This window comes from Colius striatus, chromosome 9 (assembly GCF_028858725.1).
Source record: "Colius striatus isolate bColStr4 chromosome 9, bColStr4.1.hap1, whole genome shotgun sequence".
Taxonomy (NCBI): Eukaryota; Metazoa; Chordata; class Aves; order Coliiformes; family Coliidae; genus Colius; species Colius striatus.
In genome coordinates, this window is record NC_084767.1 from 14596077 (window position 1) to 14616377 (window position 20301).

Here is a 20301-nt window from a genome sequence, read left to right on the forward strand (position 1 = left end):
CCTGGGCAAGGGACCCTGGCAGCACCTCAGCACCCTCCAGGAACGTCCCCATAGCACACCTCTGTCCATCACACACAGCATCTGCACAGGGAGAGCGAGGGCTGAAGCCCTCAAGGTGCACAGCCCTATGTTCTCCAGGATCTGTGAGTGACAGCTGTTAAATCAGAACCTCAGCCTTGCTTTCAGTTTTTGCAAAAGGCTTTATTGTGTAACTGCTGTACTGCAGTCATAGCAACGCTGGGAACAGGTACAGGGTGGGATTTGACTCTGCAGTGAACAGAAGGCACATTCATTGATGCCCAGCATCCAGCTCTGCTCAGAGACAATTCATAAATCCACTTCTCTTTGCACTTGGAGTATAATACAAAACTGTACAGGAGCCGTTGAGAGGAGCAGCAGCACCCACAGTGATGACAGAGGAACTGATGATGTGCAGAGACAGTGACGGGGCAGCGACCAAACTCATGTAGAAATGCCATATACAAATATTAATACAAATGCCTACAAAAATCAGAAAAGTGAGTCTGCATTGTTAAGTTTCAAAGATAACTTTTAAGGGAAACTACAGCTAATAGAATGTTCTTAATTATTTCTGATGGAGAAACATTAGCTTGCATAATCCCTACAAGTTACTTTACACTGCTCTGACAGTGAAAAATGAGCCCAGAGAGGCTGCTGCACAGGAGGGTTAAAAAAATAATGGCTACGTTCCTGTGTTAACGTGGTCCCGGGTCAGGGGAGGCTTAGGAGGAGTTGGATGAACACCGCTGGAGGAGCAAAGTGTGACAAGTGTCGCACACACGGACAGGTTTCGGGTACGATGGCAGTGCAAGTTCATTACTGGAACAAGTGTTGCAGAAGATGTCCCCGCAGTTTCTGCAGTGGTGCTACAAACAGAGTTAGCAGCAGTAAGCACAGCTGTCTAAAGTCTGGGTGCAAATCAGACCTTAGAAACCTGCTGGAGTCCACTGACCCCATCCTCCACTTCCCAAGAGGTCCCCTGCTCCCCACAGTGCTCTCTCCTGTGCAGGATACAGATGCTGCCCCTGCCCAGGAGCTGCAGGCCAGGCCGGGGGAGCCGCTGCCCCCAGCCCACAGTGCTATGCCCTGGCTCCCTGTGCAGCTCAGCCCTGCTGCCAGGCAGCACCGCCAGGCCCGGCCATACATGGGGACATGTAGCTGCTCCATGGCCCCAGCATGGGCTGAGCTGTCCCCAGCCCTGGAGCAGCCCCCTGTGGCCTGTCTGCCCCTGTGCCCATGGGACACTGATGGGGCTGTCGGCATCCCACCCCCAATCCCCCTGCCACCCCCATGGGGGTGGGAGATAAGCCTCAGCACGGGGAAGAGCCTTCAGCTGCTCCGGCCCCAGCACAGCACCCACACAGAAGACTTGATTTTTAGGCTGGGAAATGCCACTTTAGTCGTCAGTGTAATAATTGTGCCATCCATGATCTGGAATTGAAGCAGTACCCTTCTTCTCTAGCAAACTACGAAACAGCACCATTTTTGGTTTTTTATAGAACCACAGAATGGTTTGGGTTGGCAGGGACCTTGAACACCATCTGGTTCCAATGCCCCTGCCATGGGTAGGGGCACCTTCCACCAGATCAGGTTGCTCCAAGCCCCATCCAACCTGGCCCTGAACACTTCCGGGACTTTCCATGACAAAGAGAGCAAAATAAGCCTCTGAGCAACAATTACCTTCCTTCTTGAGATAGAGAATTCCTTCTCACATTGCTTGCAGTGTGTTGCTTCATCATCCTTCAGCCAGGTATGACCCTAGAAAATTGGGATGCAGACCTCACTGGAGATACAAATAAATGTGTAAAATACATTCTAAAGGCAGTTTACTAGTGTTAGTGTTTATCAAAAGCCATCACAGAATGGTAGGGGTTGGAAGGAACCTTTAGAGATCATCTAGTCCAGCCATCCTGCTAAAGCAAGTTCACCTACATCAAGCCACATCTTTCAAAGTAGGATAGTCATGGTGAAGTTTGAAGGTGTTAAATGAAATGCATCCATTTAGTCAAAATACCCATGAGAGGTGAGTACCTTTAGTGCTTTATTCACTTCCTTTATATCTTCCATCTTCAACTTTGACCTAGAAAAAAACAAAATTTCCCTCTGCATGACTTTATGTTGTGTTCAGTTTTCCCTGCCATGCCAGTGTCCAGCCACCAAATCCACACTCCAGTTCCTCAGTCAGTTCCCGTTCCAACCCTGCAGCGCTCAGTATCTTCAGGACACTGCCACTGTGGGAGCTGCCCGCTCTGGCAAAGCCCAGCTCCCCTCTGAGCCCCAGGTGTTTACTCCAGTGTTTCCCATCTGAGCCAGCTTACTCACACAACCGTCTGCCCTTGCTGGGACTTCACAGCTGTTCAGTTTCCCATGCACAGCAACTGCCTCCTAAAATTCTCAGTTAATTGATTTTTATAACTGGATGCATCTGAAACTTATCTGTGATAGTCTGATACTTCTCTCTCCAGGTTATATCACTTACAGATCAGTTCCTGGAACTTACTGGCTGAGATGAAGTCCCATTTCTTGAAGAGCTTGCTCCTGTTCCTCACAGACCTTCTCTAACTGCTGCTTCTCATCTTGCAGTTTTCTCAGCTCCTAGAAAATCAAGCAAATTCTAGTTTGCTGCATGCTATGTTTGACCTGTGAGCGAGACCAGCTCCCCAAGCAGCTCACCAGAATAAGCCCCTTTACAAAGCTGCCCACTCCTAAGGTTTGATTTTCAGGGTCACGTGGCTGCACTACCCATGGCTTCTGCACAAATAACTAAACCATTTCACTCTGTTTACCAGAAAGAGTAAGACTTTCAGGCCTTAAGCATCCCCAAGCAGAGCCTGAATGTAGCAGCCTGCGGCCTGCACACAGGTGTACAGACGTTGTGTCTCCATGATCTCAACCGCTAGATATGCTGGAGCAAACTCTCCTCAGGTTAACGGGAATGTTCACGCTTAGAAAGTAAATCACGTTCGGTTGTTCTGAATGCTTTACAACGTTCTTCCATTATATACAGCTGAAAGCCCTCAGTGACCCAGCCTCTGAAAGCCCTGAAGTTGGTGCTTCCTCCCTGAGCCGGGGTGTTTTCCCCTCAACTGCCCCTCAACTCAGCTGAGCTGCCGCCGGCCCTCGCACACAGGTGCAGCGACACTCTGCTGCAGACGCAAGCCTTGTGCTGCTTCCAAGGCAGCTGGAGCTCCCAACACAAGGCACACTGCACTGGCCATACCTTTTTCAGTCCTTCCATTTGTTGCAGTTCTGTTTTAAGCAGCGTGGCAGCATCCTTCTCTTGGTGTAGTTCTCTTTGCAAAGTTTGTCTTTGCTCCTTTTCAGATTTTAACTCCTTTTCCAGAGTTGTGCTATTTAGAAAGAATTAATTCTAAGAAACTCTACAGCAGAAAAACATCCTATAACAGCACTTAAGTGCAGCAACAGTATGAGAAGAAGAAATCTTGTCCAAAAGAAGGCAAAACACTGGAATGTTTTGCCTAGGGGGACACAACAGGGATGTGGCAGCAGGTATCAGAAACTATATGAGCATTTTCAGGTGACAGAAAACAAGCAGCAATGAAAGGCTACAAGGAAAAAAAACTAGAACAAAAAATCAAAACCAATCCCCACAAGTCCATATTTGATCACCTGTGTTTTAATAGTCATGTTTAAAAATGACCCCCTCCAAAAACGCCCAGCCCACTGCGATGCCAGACCCATGTGCTTCTGTCCATACCTGCTGAACCCAGTCTAACTCAAACCTACCCCTATTCCTCTTCAGGCCCTAGCACAAAAGCAGGCAAAAGTACTTGTTAAAGAAATGGCAAAAAGGAAGGAAAAAAGACCCCAAACTGATCAGAAGAAATACCATTTGCTATCCATCTGGGACATCTGCTGCCGACAAGTGTCCAGCCTGCCAGCAAGCTCTTGCTTCATCTTGTTGCATCTTTCTTCAGCAGCTTGCCTTGCTTTTTCTGCATGCTGCAATCTACAAAGTGAGGAATGTGTACATTGGTTGCAATTGATAAAACTCCTGACCTACACCCTCTCATTTTGTTCTCAATGATCTTTACTGGACACATCTTTATAAAAGATTTGACTGAAAATACTCATGGAGAAAACAATGACTTTTGAAAGCATCTGTTTCTGCAAAAAAGCCCCAAAAGACACAGTCATACCTATTCTTAAACCAAACATCAACATGTTTTTAATCAGCCTGCCTTATAGTTTTTGAATGGGTCAGTTATGGGTGTGTTTGCCTGGGGAGAACAGGCAAGTGCAGAGGGTGGTCTGAGGGAGAATGGAAAAACACGGTCATGCTGGCATGGCTCAGCATCTGCAGGGGTATGGGAGGGCATTCTGTAAAGGTTTCAGTTGGAAACTTCCGACTCACTTCAGGGTTGATGCTTTGAGCTTGTAATTATTACCTCTCTTCCATTTGTTTCATGGAGGACATCATCTCATTTGTTTTTCCTTCAAAAGAGGATATTGCTTCTGTTTTCTGTTGTAATGAACACTCTGCATTCTGTGGAAGGAGTAATACATTTTCCAGGTAACACATTTCGGTTTTCCAAAGCACAAAGTGTCAGTGTTTAACCAAGTCTGCCACTAGATAAAGAATGTTTAGCTTGTTACAGGCCATGCCTGGGTCTAATGAGAATGCACAAACAAAATGCTGATAATGCCAGAGCAGACATTCCTCAACTTAAGAGCTCAGAAAAAACCCAATTTGCTGAAGTTTTGACGTATGACATCAGCTACAAGCCCAAAATCTTCACTTCAGAAATGAACCTGAAGGAAGAAATCACCAAATTGTCAGGGTAAGAATATCAATTATTATTTGAATCCAACAACTGCACTCTGAGCATGGAACCAGGAAGCCAAAAAAAGATCCCCAAAATAACTACTGCTTTTGAAAGCAAAGGCACAGCAGCACCGGGCTTTCACTGGCCACTGCCTTGCCAAGTGTCTGTGCATCTGTGAAGGAGGCAAAGCCCTGGATAAGACCTGAACAAGCACCAGCAAACAGTCCATACAATTGGAGAGAAATCCCCCCTGCATCTCTGGCAGCAGGTATGGGAGGGGAAGCCTAGTTCAACCCTGATTTCATTAATGGAGACAAGCTCTGTGTGTTCCATGTGAACTCTGCTACTCCAACACTTCCTTGTAGAAATGCCTGTCAGTGTATTTGTGTCCATTTGAAACAAACAAACCAAGACAAAACGCTACAGCCCAAATGACAAAAAAAACCCCAACCCCCAACACAGGTGGGAAGGAAAAGCAAGACAGTTCTTGGCTACAGTAAGTGATTTTTTGATAGACTAATCATTCAGTGGTTAGAACAAAGGACTTGTGCAAACACTTTCTCCCTAGCAAGAACAGCCCACCTGTACCAGCCTTTGTTGGATGACCTTATGCCACGCTTTCTTTCCAAACACACCCAATATCACACACATAATGCAGCACAACACAAAAATTAAGCAATTCTTTCTACAGTTTTAACCTAGGTATTCTCAAGAAAACTATTGCATCTAAGTATGAATTCAGATGCTATTTAAGTGCATGTGCATCTCCTGCACATGACTAAAGAACACCCCTACAGCTGCTCTCTTGATTTTCCACTAGGCCCATACCTGAGATTTGTGAAACATCTGCAAGTTAATAGCCTTCACTTCTTCTAACTGCTGGCGAAGGGCAACTAAAGTGTCTTGTTTTTCATGAGTATCTTTCTCCAGAAGTTTCATGGCAATTTCCATTTCTGTTTTCATTCCAATCTGTAGCTCCAACTCTTTCTCTAGTTCCTTACAAAGAGATTTCCTTGTTACTGCTATGGAATTATATGTCAGCATTTCCAAACTCATACAAACCCCATACACAAACTACTACTGATTTACGATTTTACAGAAGAATTAGGTTTCAAATAATACATAATACACATAGTTAGGGAGACCAAAACACTATTTCAGCTCCCCCGATCAGGGCAAGGGTGCAGATGTGCTGTCATGGGGTGTAGAGCTTAGGGTGTAACTTTGAGGTCTGTCAGATGAAGCATTTCTCCTGGCAGCTGCGGTTGGGTCAACCTAAAGCCACAGGCTTCAGCAAGCCTGAGCAGACTCTTCATCAGTCACTCATCAGCAGTTCACTGTGTGACCATATTTTCCTCCATAAAGACAGTTGCCTGTGTTTGATCTCTAGTATAATAATGCTGGTAGGTTCTTAAACAGAAAAAGACCTTTTATTTTCAGCATTCCAAAAGCTATGATTTCCAGCTCTTTACAGACACTGTTAATGACCAATGCCCAGCAACTTGCCTACAATTCCTTTATGAATCCTGAGCAGCTGTCAGAAGTGCACAGCACACACACTTGTAACGCTGCCTTAACTTACAGACAACCTTGTATCATTCATTTCACTTTCTATACTGGAGTCTCCTTCCTTACCAGCCTAATCTTCTTCTCTTCTTTCAACTGCTTCCAAACATCACTGTACATTTCATCAAGACCCTGGCGTGACTGCTTGTAAGTATCCAATTCTACTTTTGTATCCTCTTTGGTAACCTACAAGAAATATCAGCAAAAGCTACAGAAGATCACAAAGCCACATATTTAAAACGCGTCCTAAGTTCTTGTGGGTAACACAGTATTTCTATGTGCTATTTCAAGGAAAAGCCTCCTATTTAGCAATTAATAAGCTGGCAAGCATTAACAACATGACATTTCAAAGAACAAAAATTAAAAGCCATGGGGTTTAAAATAATTAAAAGCCATGGGTATTGTTTAGGAAAGACAGGCCAACAAGGTGAGGAGGTGGAGTTGCTCTCTGTGTGAGGCAGCAACTAGAGTGCACTGCCTGGGAGGGGATGAGGGGCAGGTTGAATGTCTCTGGGTGAGAATTAAGGGGCAGGGTAATGTAGGTGATGCTGCTGTGGAAGCTTGTTACAGGCCACCTGATCAGGAGGAGGAAGTGATGAGGCCTTCTACAAACAGCTGAGAGCTGCCTCACGATCACAGTCCCTGCTCCTCATGGGGGACTTCAACCACCCTGATATTTGCCGGCAAAGGCACTCAGCTAAGCACAGGCAGCCCAGGAGGTTCCTACAGACTGTTGACAACAACTTCTTGTTGCAGGTGACAGAGGAACCAACGAGGAGGGGTGTGCTGCTGGACATTATGCTAGCAAATAAAGGGGGTCTGGTTGGTGATGTGAAGGCTGGAGGCAACCTTGCCTGCAGTGACCACGAGATGATAGAGTTTAAGGTCCTGTGGGGAAGAGGCAGAACACAAAGCAGAATTGTGACTGTGAATTTCAGGTGAGCCGACTTTGGCTTCTTCAAAGATCTACTTGGACGGATCTTATGGGATGTGATTCTAGATGGCAGAAGTGCCCAAGAGAGTTGGTTGATCTTCAAGTGTCACTTCCTCCAAGCCCAGGACCAGTGTGTCCTCATATGGAGGAAAGCAGGAAAAAGAGGCAGGAGGCCTCCATGGATGAGCAAAGATCTGCTGGGACAACTCAGGCAGAAAGCAGCTGTCTCTGAGAGGTGGAAACAGGACATGGTTTCTTGGGAACAGTATAGGAACATTGCCAGGGTATGCAGGGGTGCGACCAGGAAGGCTAGAGCCTTTCTAGAATTAAACCTGGCCAGGAAAGTTAAGGAAAACAAGGAAGGGCTTTTCAGCTACATCAGCAGCAAAAGGAAGATTAGTGAGAATATGGGCCTATTGCTGAACACAGAGGGTGCCCTGGTGACTGAAGATACAGGGAAGGCTGAACTACTGAATGTCTTCTTTGCTTCAGTCTGTACAGCCAAAGCCAGCCCTCGGGAAGCCCAGTCCAGCAAGGATAGTAGGATGGGAAACTACAGTCAGCCTCACCTCCATCCTTGGAAAGGTGATGGAACAACTCATCCTGAATATTGTCTCTAAACATATGAAGGAAAAGATGGCTATCAGGGGGAGTCAACATGGGTTCAACAAGGGGAAATCCTGATTGACTAACCTGATATCCTTCTATGAGTGCATAACTGGCTGGCTAGATGAGGGGAGAGCAGTGGATGTCATCTACCTTGACTTCAGCAAGGCTTTTGATACTGTCTCCCATAACATCCTCATCAGAAAGCTCAGGCAGTGTGGCTTGGATGAGCGGACAATGAGGTGGATTGAGAGTTGGCTGAATGACAGAGCTCAGAGGGCGGTGATCAATGGCACAGAGTTGAGTTGGAGGCCTGTGGTCAGTGGAGTTCCACAGGGATCAATTCTGGGGCCAGTCTTGTTCAACATCTTCATCAACAACCTGGATAAGGGGACAGAGTGTACCCTCAGCAAGTTCGCTGATGACACCAGACTGGGAGGACTGGCTGATTACCCAGAGGCTGTGCTGCCATTCAGGGGGATCTCGACCGGCTTGAGAGTTGGGCAGAGAGGAACCTCATGAGGTTCAACAAGGACAAGTGCAGAGTCCTGCATCTGGGAAGGAACAGCCCCATGCACCTGTACAGGCTGGGGATTGATCTACTGGAGAGCAGCTCTGCAGAGAGACACCTGGGAGTGTTGGTTGATAATAAGCTAAATATGAGCCAGCAATGTGCCCTTGTGGCCAAGAAGGCCAATGGCATTCTGGGATGCATGAAGAAGAGTGTGGCCAGCAGGTCAAGGGAGGTTCTGCTCCCTCTCTACTCTGCTCAGGTGAGGCCTCATCCATGTCTAGTTCTGGGCTCCCCAGCTCAAGAGGGACTGAACTTCTGGAGAGAGTCAAATGCAGGGCCACCAAGATGATCAGAGAACTGGAGCATCTTCCTTATGAGGAAAGGCTGCAGGAACTGGGGCTGTTTAACCTGGAGATTGAGGGGGGGGACCTCATTAATATTTACAAATATCTAAATGGTGGATGTCAGGAGGTTGGGGCAGCACTTTTTTCTGTTGTATCCGGTGACAGGACAAGGCATAATGGACAAAAGCCAGAACACAAGAAGTTCCATTTAAACGTAAAGAAAAACTTCTCTAATGTTGAGTTGAGGGAGCCCTGGCACAGGCTGCCCAGATGGGTTGTAGAGTCTCCTTCTCTGGAGGTTTCCAAACTGGCCTGGATATGTCTCTGTGTGACCTGACCTAGGTGATCCTGGTCCATTCCAACCCCTACCATTCAGAGATCCGATGAAAAAAAATCTATTCTTTCTAAAGCTTTCTCCCCTCTGCAAGCCTGTGTTTAGTGTGTAGTAAAGAACAGCAAAACTCAATGCCTGTGCATGCTATACACAGAAACAGCGATTTACATAGCAGCATGCTGAGCTGTCCTTGGCATTCCAGTTCAAAGCGCTTTTGAGAGCACTAGTTCCAGTTGATCAAAAGAGGTGACTTATTTTAAGGATCCTCATCATGCTTAATTAGGTGTCTCACCTCTACACTTTTTTCACTCTGTTCACGAATTAATTCATTTTGTTGTTTTAACTGCTGCTGCTCTTCCTGAAGTGACCCAATTCGGTCGGTTGCTGCTGCAAGCTGTTTATAAAGAGAATAGATCTGTATTTAATGACTGTACAAGCATACAGCATCTGGAGGAATTCTAAAGTTAGTAGCTCAGCCCTTGCAGCAGATGCACTGCTCACTTCCCCTTTCGCCCCGTTTCCTCCCCCTGAAGCTGCTGACCTTCTGGCAGCCATACTCACTGTAAGGTCTCAATAAGCCCACCAACATTCATTCACTTGACTTCTGCTTCACACCCTAATAATTTTTTTTTTTAAATATTAACAGTGCAAATAAAAAGCATCCTAGTGTAAAAGACTAACATCTGCCACAGGACCTGTGGTGTTCATTTTGGTGTGAACTACAAGACATCTAGCAAGTCAGGGCTGACATTCACTCGTGGAACCTTGTGGTGTTTTCAAGTGAAGATACTCAAAAAAGTATTGGAAATTGGACCACATATAAATATACAAATACCCACCACCACAAAACCCAAACCAACCACCATCATGCATGCTACTGGAATCTATTTCGGTTCCCAGACAGGAAAGATTTCCTAATCAAAGTGTGATTCTCCTCCACCTCTTCTTCTGAGTTCTGCTTAACTCACATGACAAACATGTACACAGGTGCATGTGCAGAATGAAGAGGGACAAGTCGTGCTCATTACAGTGGTAGAATCACTTTTGGGTGGAGACACCATTGAAAGACAAAAAACTCACTTAAGCTAACATAACGTAGAAGCTTTCCACCCAGCTTTCCCCACGTGCCAACTCATGTCAGTCCTACAACTTCCCCCCACTTTCCCAGGATCAAGGCAAATATTTTAGGTCTAAGGTCTACTCTTAAGGAGTTATGCCTCTGATGGAAAAGAGCTACAAGAAATAATTAACAGAGCAGATACAAACCTCTTCCTGTAGTTTTGAATTGGTCTTTTCTAAACAGTCTATTTTGTTCTGAAGATCTGCAACTGTGCAACTGCAGCAAGGAAGAGATACATAAAAACAGCAAATAAAGTGCCAACATTCTGCATTTATTCCTATCCTCTGACATACTTTTACAATATTGTATTTGTTAATGAAATACTTTGGTGACCTGGCAAAAAACACCCACAAAAGAAGGACAACTGTCTCTCTTCCAATACCAAGAAGACCATGCATTTCCCTGCAGCTGGCAGCCTACTGTATTGCTTGGTAGCCCTCTTATGTGGCTTTGCTTTTGCAGTCTTAACACCTCCCATGTTCAAGAGGGTGAGGCCTGCTCTGAGGAACCTACAGGGGAACAACAGAGACTTTCTCTAAAGAATGAAATTCTAGATGAACTTGTAATAGTTTTATCTTGAAAAAGTAGCTCCAAAATCTTCTGTTAATCACTAGTAAGTCTCAAGAAAGTAAACCCTTATTATACAGACTTGTTTTCTGCACTGCAGATGGCATCAGAAGATTACAAAATGAAACTAAGGTTTTGGGAAATAATCGGAAAAGGCATTTCAATATCAGACACAAGTTTACAAGACTCAAAGCCAGCAGAGACATTCAAAGCCATATTGGAAAAGCTGAACAAGTGTTTGTACATTAGAAGACATGAAAACCCCACCTTAGATGTCGGTTAAGTTCTTCCACGTAATGCTTCTGGTCAAGGACAGCTGTAATTCCTCCATCTCTAGTTGTAAAAGTGAGAATTTATAGTTTGAGAAGAAACTCCTTCATTCTCAAGTGTTAGCTTTCAGAAAATGTAGGGTTTTCAGAATAGCTGCAATCTGAGCTGAAACTTTTTCTTCTTTTCTAGTAAGAATGCTTGTGCTTGAGCTAGACTGGAAGTACTAGGGAGACGAAGCAGCTCTTTAGCTACTTCTCCTCAGCAGCTGAGTAGTAAAGTACTCTGAAATGCCTGACGCATAAACTATAAAGTCTCCTCCATTTATTACAGGTCATCTAGATACAGTGATGCTAACAGTCACAGTCTCCAATTTACCTAATGTTTCACCTAAAATTACTGTTTTTCCTCCATAACTGACCTTTCCTGCAAAGACAGATACTTAATTGAGTGTGTTTCTGAAATGGCACTTAGAAACCATGCAGTGACTTAGTAGTGGGTGACCTGGTAGATCATGTCTCCTAAAATCATATAAAAACATAACCTAAAATTCTGGGTGCTTTTAATTTGGTCCAAGCTCAGGACACAAACTCTCCATACTATATCATTAAAATTCCCACTGGCTCTACCTTTGAAAACAAGAACTTTTCTTTAGGTAACAAAATCTATTTTGGATTCTCTTCTTTGGATAGTTAAAAGTTTGAGATCTCAAGCATTCCTGTGCTCCCATGGGCTGTCGGACAGGTTTGCTCTACAAAAAAATAACAATTTAGAATCACCATACATACTGTTTGCCATCAATGTCCTGTGTTTCCTTGAGGTACAAGGAAAAATCAATCACTCCAACCTGAAAAATATATGTAAGATATTAACAAACCTTCACAGTGCAATTCTGCATAGCAGCAGGTATTACTTTATGTTTGGAAAAAAGGAAAGATCTGAATTTTAAGCTCAGAGACAGACAATACCAATACTCTTTCTAGCTGAAGCAGACATGGAAGCTAGCGCTGGTCATAAAAGCATCAAAATAACAGTACCCAGTGTGCTCAGCTTCCCAGCAGTTACTGGCTTTGACAGCATGTCCATAAACTGTTCCTTAAGGAGATGGATACTTACATACTTTTTATTTTATTCAGTGACAAGCTTCAACACAGGACATGCTGGACATAACTCTGGACTCATCTCCGTAAAGTATTTATGGATGGGCTTAATTCTACTAGAATCTTATAGTGACTGATCTTATTTAAGCTTTAATCTTCACCTGGGAATCCAAGTCTTCTCCTTTCAAGCAAAGGTTTGCATCAATAACGTTCAGTCCAACTAGCAGACCCACAATGACTGCTCCTTCCTCCTCCATCATCAAAGCATCAGGTTCATAAAATTCACTAGAAGAAATATTAAAGGCATCGCTGCGCATCAAAGAATTATGATGGTACTTCCACCACTGAAATCATATCAACAGTAACTTAGCTGTTATAAAGTTCAGCTGATCAGCCCCTTCTCACTGAATTTATTGCACAAGGCAGAAGAAGCAGAACTCTCACAGAAAATACTCGACTTGTTCCTCTGTAGTTCCCTGCAATGAATAACTTGCTCCTTTGCAGGCTGCAAGTATAAGCTTAAACTGGTCACTTAATGGCCTCTTACTACAGCAATGCCAGGTTTCTGTGATCCTGTGAATACAACCTACAAACACCTGCACTTACCTTAACAGATGTTTATGGTCCAACAGTACTTTGAGATAATCTGCCAGCTTCTTTTGCATGAGTGCCAGATAAAGCCAAGCCCTTCCTCTTCCCACAGCAGTCCTAAAAGGAAAATGTTTTGGGAAAACCAAAGCACTAAGTAGATCTGTGCAATTCAAAATCACAAAAGGAGATGAAGGTTGTTATTCACTCAAACCTGAGCAACTAAAAAAATAATCCCTAAGGAAATAAAGTGTTGTCTCCAGAATACAGAAAGAAACATTTAAGTACATATTGCTTTAGCAAAGGGAAAGTACATTGTAAACTCTTCCTAACTTGGAAAGACACACGTATTTTCAACTACTACCATAACCTAACTACTGATATATCCTGGCATTAAAACTAGTTTCTTTCTATCATCCCAAATTACCCAAATTAAATACTACTATCACATGCACAAAATGACAGAAATTCATACAAGGAAAGGAAAGAAAACATCTTTACAATTATTTTTATCAAGGTCATTGAAATTTTGGAATGCTGTTTTTAGTCTGACAACACTGTTTGAGTCTGAAGCACTGAGTATTTTGAGACATCCTCCTTATCTCTTGGAGGAATTAGTGCCTCCTACATACCCTGTTCTTCTCTTTGGGAACAAGACCTCATTAAGGAAGGTGAAGGACTACACAAAGGATTCTTGTTCCTAGCACTGTAAATGAAAAACATCATCCCCAACAATCAACTTACTTCAACTCTGGCAGATTTTTAACACTAGTTGCTATATCTGATGCCTCAGGACAAAGTTTTTCCACTAGTTCCAAAGGACCAAAAAAAGATTTGTTCTGTCCAATAAAAGTCTTCTTCACTAAAGGGAGTACACAGAGAAGCTTGTGAGGAAACGTGACAGGCGTCCAACTGCAGAATTACAAATTTTAGTCTCTTTCACTTCATCTTACCAGCTCATAGCACATCAATAAAAAAGGGGCATTAAAAATAGCTTGACAGTTTAAGAGGTACAAAGTACATAGCATATGATAATGTAACCACATAGTTATGCCTGTAATATTGATTAGCATCACATAGTGTCTGCGATTAATATGTCATACAGCAGCCAACCTGGAGACACAGTGAGACCCGACACAGTGAACAGGGGAGTGGCCACTCACCTTTCAGCCCGTGCTTGAGGCAGTGCTCCAGCACCACGAAGAACTGCTGCAGGGGAGGGAAGTCGGAGTCCAGGGTCCGGCCCAGGCTCAGGGCCGACTGGATCAGGGTTTTGATACTGAGCTTCATCATGTTCATGAGGTTGGCGCGCTCCTCCATGGCGTGGCAACGCGAACCTGGACACACACGGACACAAGGGTGGAGAAAGAAGAGCTGCCGTTAGAAACGCGCTCCCGACCCCTGCGAGCGCTGACAAGAGCGGTGCCGCCCTCCATCTTGCGGAGCCGAACGGCTTGAGAAGCTCTGGGCACAAGCCCCGGGTGAACCCCCCCAACCTCAACTCGCCTTACGCGCAGATCGGGAGCTGACAGCGGGGCGGAGCGGCGCGGGGCCGCCTCCCGGCCCTGCCGGCCTCGGCCGCCGGCGCTCCCTGGGGCTGCGCAGCCGCGGCCCAGCCGGACCCGGCGCCGCCCGAGAGCGCGCGCGCGGCCGGGCCCCGCCGCGGCCTGAAGCGGCCCCTGCGCCGCGCGCGCGTTCCCACGGCAACGGCTCCCGCCCCGCCCCCGGCAACTCTCGCGAGACCGCGGCGTCGCGAGGGCGGGCCGCGCGTGGCGCCAGGCGCCATCTTAGAAGGAGTTTGTGGTGCGAGGCGCTGCCGCCAAGGCGGGACCGGGGCCGCGCCCCTGAGCCTGAGGGAGGGCGAGGCTGAAACCGGCTGCCAGCTACCCCTTCCCCTTCAGTCTGCCACAGCTGCTGCCAGCCGCAGAGCTGTGGCCACCATAATGTTCTGTTGGGCTGGTGCTGTTGCCTTAGGAGAATCCTGCTATCAGCTGCGGATCAAATGTGGTTATACTCCCTTGCAGAAAACCCTGTCTAACAGGTAGAGCTGCTGTGTCAGTCACATGCAAGATGGTCAGTGCTACTCCTCCTATCACACAAAGTCACTGTAATGAAAGTTATTACCTTCTTCTCTGTGCGCTTAATTTAGGATTAAACCCAAGCAGAACTCTTCCGGTGTTGGAAGACTCAAAGCAGGCAGAGTCATTCTAATCAAGTTGCTCTTACTAATCACAAAGCACTCAAACTCCTGTCTTCTCAGCAGCCTATTGTATCAATGACTACAGGCAACATAGCGGGTACCTCGAAGTTGCACATAGTGTAATGAGATGAGACTGGGGATTAAAAGGGATGTAATATTTAGAATTTTGATGTCAACACTGTCAGGTTACACATCAACACACAATCAGCGACTTTCTTTGTGTATTTGTGTGTTTCAGTGGCAACACCAACTTATTTTCATGGTTTCCTCAATTTTAACTATTACTTTGTTAGGAATACTTTGCTTGTAAGCCCTGCTCAAGATGCATGTATTGTATTATCCACAAGACTTAAGAATGAAAAACCCACCAAAAAAATCACCAGAGAACAAAATGTTCTTCTGAAAAGAAATTTAAATTAATCAGTGTCATAATAAGGGTTTGTACTAAGCTAAATAGTTACAATACTTTTTTAGACCATTCCAAATTTATACAGTCAAGTATATCTTTTTCAAATATGTATACGAGCTGGTGCATGCAAAACAGACGGGTATTAGATACCTTACCAAAGCCAAGCCTCAAACATTAGGAATTGGGTTACCTAACTGCAAGAGAGATCACAGGCATTATGCTGCAATCTTTAGGAATGCAGTCACACAGTCTCATATCTCATTCAACAGATTCATTTTAAACATTTGTTTGAAGCCCCGTGCCTTGTTTGCTGTAATTAGTCAGCATAGTTTGAAGTCAAAACACTGCAGCAGGAAGAAAAAACAAGTTCTCCATTTCTTGGTCTCAAAGACTGCAAGTCTATCTTGGTTTCTATTTAACTCCTAGCCTTCTCTGCAAGGCAGGACATACATTCTTCAATGGCAGACCCTGGCTTTATGATGTGCCTCTCTGTACGTCCAACTGACTGCATGGTGTGCAGCACAGTTTGTATGCAATCAAGAGATCTGAAGTAGCCGGTAGAGGTTACAAAATCTCTGGAAACAGATAGCAGCAGGGAACAATTTGCTAGTTTTCTAAAAGTAGTGTTGCAGGCCTCAGCTTATTTCTTAAAAATACCTGCTTTAAATTGAATTTATAGTGCTCAGTCAAAGGTAATAATGAGCAGGTGGAACATGCAGAATAGATGACTTAGTGCCTATGTTTCGTATGTATGTTATGAACAGATTTTTCTTCATATTTTCCATAAACCTCATCAACATATTATCTGAATACTTTGAACAATTTGGGGAGATAGTGTTATATTTCCTCACTTTACAGGTAAAAAACTGAAATATCATGGTAGAAGTTCCATTAAGTCTGAGAGGTCCATCTCAGGCAGGAAAACACTTTATTCCCCACCCCTTGCCAAATGCTGTACTTTGTTTTGAATTACAGCTCTTCACAGCATTATTCCAAAAGCAACCCAAGAAAATAGGGTATTCTGCCCTTTGTCAGGTTACATCCCAGGTGCTTAAGATGGGCATCAAGGAAAAATCTGTGAGAAATTGAGATGCAGAGAAAGGGAAGAATCTGTTTTGTTCAGAACAGAATTAATTTTAAACTCTGGCTATGCAACACTGAGGAGTTTTCACCCACTCCCCTGCCCCATATCCATCAGCAGTAACTTGTTTCACCATGCAGTCACACAGAACTCCAGCTGGAGTTTAACATTATTAAACACAGAAAAAAAATGGCACCACTTTGCAAAACTGAGCTACACTGCTCCAAAACCGTGAAGTGCCATCTGAGACTCTGGAGCGCATGACTCCAGTCCAGCCACTGCTACATCTGAACGTGGTTCCATGTTCTGAATGTCGCAGAAGTTTGATTTCCTTACAAATTCAACTAAAGCCCTTTTAATTCAGTTCTAAGAGACCTGTTCCACAAATCTGCATGGCTGCTGTATTCATGAATACAGATGTTTAACAGAGCAAGCTGTGGTTAAATAGAAGGTGCTTTTTAGCATAGTTATAATTTATAACAAATTTGCATCTCAGTTCACTGGTCCCCTTCCTGACATGAGAGCTGTGCGAGAAGTTCCTTCTGTAGGAGCAGCCCCTAGGAAGGGTAACACACGGACATGTTCACTCGTGGGCACAGCCAGGCTGAGCTTTGAGGGAGAGGGAGAAAAGCAATCAAACAGAACTAAAGTAAATTTCCCCAAATATATTGAAGAGTCTAAGGTTCTTCTGACTGTAACAAGTTTCGAGAAGTTCTACATCTGTGTTGTTTTTGCTACCTTCGCTGAAATTAAGACCTGCAGCACCAGGTTTTAGCAGATGAATCCCAAGTTAAGAGCTATCACTGACACTAACCGACAGCACTTACGGGAGCAAGCTTATCTGCGCACCATAAAAGCAAGTTTACTAAATAAGCATTAACCATACTTGTTTTCGCGGTGCTGCCATTGCCGCCCGGTTTGGGTATGAGTCCTACCAAAGATGCCGACTTCAGAGCGTTGCCATAGCTCAGCGCTAAGTTTTCCGAGGCCTTCCTGGCTAGCGACAAGATGGGAGCAGACCACCTTGCTTCCTCGGGTCTATCTTTTTCCTCGTTTTTCAGCTCGGTTGCGTGAGGAATCTCTTTCTTGTCAATAATCTCGAAGCCGTCTGGCGTCTCCGCGGCAGCGGCACCGCACAGCTCCCCTTCAGCCATCTTTGGCGGGTCATATGACACTAGGCTGGAGCAATCGAGCCCGAGCCGGAAGCGCCGCTTTGCCCGACGCGGCGCTTGGAAAGCGGCTGCAGCCACGAGCAGGGTTGAGAGGGGGCTGAGAGGCAGAGCGCAGGAGCTGTGAGGCAGAGCGCAGGGGCTGAGAGGCAGAGCGCAGGGGCTGAGAGGCAGAGCGCAGGGGCTGTGAGGCAGAGCGCAGGGGCTGTGAGGCAGAGCGCAGGGGCTGTGAGGCAGAGCGCAGGGGCTGAGAGGCAGAGCGCAGGGGCTGAGAGGCAGAGCGCAGGGGCTGAGAGGCAGAGCGCAGGAGCTGAGAGGCAGAGCGCAGGGGCTGAGAGAGCGCAGGGGCTGAGAGGCTGCGCAGGGGCTGAGAGGCAGAGCACAGGGGCTGAGAGGCAGAGCGCAGGGGCTGAGAGGCTGCGCAGGGGCTGAGAGGCAGAGCGCAGGGGCTGAGAGGCAGAGCGCAGGGGCTGAGGCAGAGCGCAGGGGCTGAGAGGCAGAGCGCAGGGGCTGAGAGGCAGAGCGCAGGGGCTGTGAGGCAGAGCGCAGGGGCTGTGAGGCAGAGCGCAGGAGCTGTGAGGCAGAGCGCAGGGGCTGAGAGGCAGAGCGCAGGAGCTGTGAGGCAGAGCGCAGGGGCTGAGAGGCAGAGCGCAGGGGCTGAGAGGCAGAGCGCAGGGGCTGAGAGGCAGAGCGCAGAGCGCGGGGGCTGAGAGGCAGAGCGCAGGGGCTGAGAGGCAGAGCGCAGGGGCTGAGAGGCTGCGCAGGGGCTGAGAGGCAGAGCGCGGGGGCTGAGAGGCAGAGTGCAGGGGCTACCAGGAGCAGATGAGGGAACTGGGGATGTTTAGCCTGGAGAAAAGGAGGCTGAGGGGAAGACTGCCTCAGTCTGCAGCTCCCTGACAAGATGAGAGACCTAAGCTACGGGATGAGAGGAAAAGGCCTCATCTTGCACCAAGGAGGTTTTAGATTGGACGGGAAAAAGTAGGAGAAAGTTAATCACCAACAGGGTGTCTAGCATTGGAACAGGCTGCCCGGGGAAGTGGTGGAGTCACTGTCCCCGGAGGTATTCAAAAGACATGCAGATATAGCCCTCAGAGTCATTGTTCAGTGGTGCATGTGGCAGTGTTAGGGTAACGGTTGGACTCAATGATCTTAAAGGTTTTTTTCCAACCTAAATGGTTCTGTGACTAAGACAAGCGGGGCTATAGGGCAAGCCTTTCCAGAACTGAGCAGTTTGCTTGATGTTCTGAGTTCAAGACTCAGAGAGGTAGAAGATGAAGAAAGTTTACTTTGCAATGAGTGATGAAAACAACAAAAATACACTTTGCAGGGTTTTATCACTATCTACTTTCCCAAACATTGTTTTCAATTAGAAAATTCGTTGTATTTTCTGACATCCCAGGTTTTTGCAGTCAAGTTGTGACAACTTTGAGATCTTTGTTAGTCTGCCTTGTGATTCAAGTCATTGTATCTTGATTAAAATGGTGGTGTGACAGGTTCACTGTTTCAAAAAGTGCATGCTTGCATCACTGTCATTAAAAAATAGCTGTACTCAGTAAGGCTACTTCATTAATGTACTTGGGCTGTGTTTGGTAGAAAGGATCTGTCATGAAGAAGAACTGAAATTACCCTAGAATGAGAATCTGATCTTACTGGGTAGCTCAGATATGATACAGCCTACTGATGGACAGACTATTGTCCATTTTTCCATCCATCAACTGTATGTGCTTGAGATACATCACTCATTTAGTCATGAGTGCTGCCTATTAGCTTTTTATTTTGGTACATAAAGCAAAGTTTCTTAAAAAAAACCTGACACAACAAAATGTGAGAAGGAGGAGGGAATAGGAGGGTCGAAGACCAATTTCAATAGCCTTGGAACAAAATAAATATTCCAATGTGTATCTTATTTGTTCTACTCTAAGCTCTAAGCTACTTTAAGATTGATTCTGACTTCTTGGCTTCTTAGACACTGGAAAATTAACTGTTCCACAGAGCACGTGGAAGCTTTTATATTTTTGCTGAGAGATCATCAGCCTGTTATTCACTCATGATTCATATGAGCTAAGTATAGGTTTTAAGCTACATTGCCTAAAAGGTTATGGAGCCAAGTTTTGCTCCATCTTGTGGCTTCTAGCAGTATTTGGCTGTGTTTATAAGGCAGCTGTATCTAGTAGCTTTGTGGGTTGTTATCTTGCAGTTGTCTATATGAATACACCTCTGACTTGACTAAGACTTTACATTGATTTTCTGCCTTTTACTATCCACCCGGTATTAGAGTCAGGGCAATATTGGCTAGAGAAGGAAAGCAGAATTTGAAGCATTGAAATAGCTTTTCTTTTTCAATACATCTGAAGAATAGGGCATGAAAGTTTTGTGACTGAGAAAATAAGAGCAAACCAAGACTCCTATTTACCTCTCAGTGTGTTGCTCCTCTAAGGCAATGATACATCAGACTCCCCTTTACAACCTGACAATTAGCTACTTTGTAAAAACATTAAGTGAAGTTACCACATAGATAGTAATCAGATGTGATCTTTTTTTTCCTTCTATTACTAGTAAAGAAACCTTTGATTATTTTATTTCAGGTGTCTGCTGAGATCAAACAGGGAACTTTATACTGTCAATATGAAATTTACTAAAGTTTTTGCTACATGGCCATATGATTGAATTGTGTTTTGCTTATGACTGTTTGGT

General features: G+C 45.3%; 1 protein-coding gene across 4 annotated transcripts; it reads right to left on the reverse strand.

Annotated features, from left to right (window-relative positions):
* Nucleotides 1-180: 180 nt before the first annotated feature.
* Nucleotides 181-17592, reverse strand: RUFY1 (RUN and FYVE domain containing 1). Of its 4 annotated transcripts, none has more exons than XM_062002405.1 (18): nt 17325-17592; nt 13912-14085; nt 13493-13610; nt 12767-12868; nt 12322-12445; nt 11849-11907; nt 11061-11126; nt 10373-10442; nt 9399-9500; nt 6444-6560; nt 5637-5804; nt 4431-4528; nt 3872-3991; nt 3242-3371; nt 2522-2616; nt 2053-2101; nt 1702-1779; nt 181-887 (listed from the first exon to the last, which is right to left on the reverse strand). In XM_062002405.1, the coding sequence occupies exons 1-18, from the start codon at nt 17590-17592 to the stop codon at nt 744-746; spliced, it is 2082 nt and encodes a 693-aa protein (XP_061858389.1). In that variant the 3' UTR covers nt 181-743. The 4 variants fall into 4 exon arrangements, with proteins under 4 accessions (XP_061858389.1, XP_061858391.1, XP_061858392.1 ...); XM_062002407.1 differs by having other exon boundaries at nt 17374-17448; XM_062002408.1 differs by lacking the exon at nt 17325-17592 and adding an exon at nt 14260-14344.
* Nucleotides 17593-20301: the final 2709 nt, after the last annotated feature.

Bases quoted from the DNA above. Each gene is read 5' to 3' on its own strand.
- RUFY1 (XM_062002405.1), bottom strand. From the start codon at position 17,592: ATGGCTGAAGGGGAGCTGTGCGGTGCCGCTGCCGCGGAGACGCCAGAC. The intron at 5,805-6,443 runs GTAAGGAAGGAG...TCTCTTTGTAAG, and splicing joins AAGAGAAGAAGATTAGGCTG to GAACTAGAGAAAGAGTTGGA. The intron at 1,780-2,052 runs GTACTCACCTCT...CCAATTTTCTAG, and splicing joins AAGTGAATAAAGCACTAAAG to GGTCATACCTGGCTGAAGGA.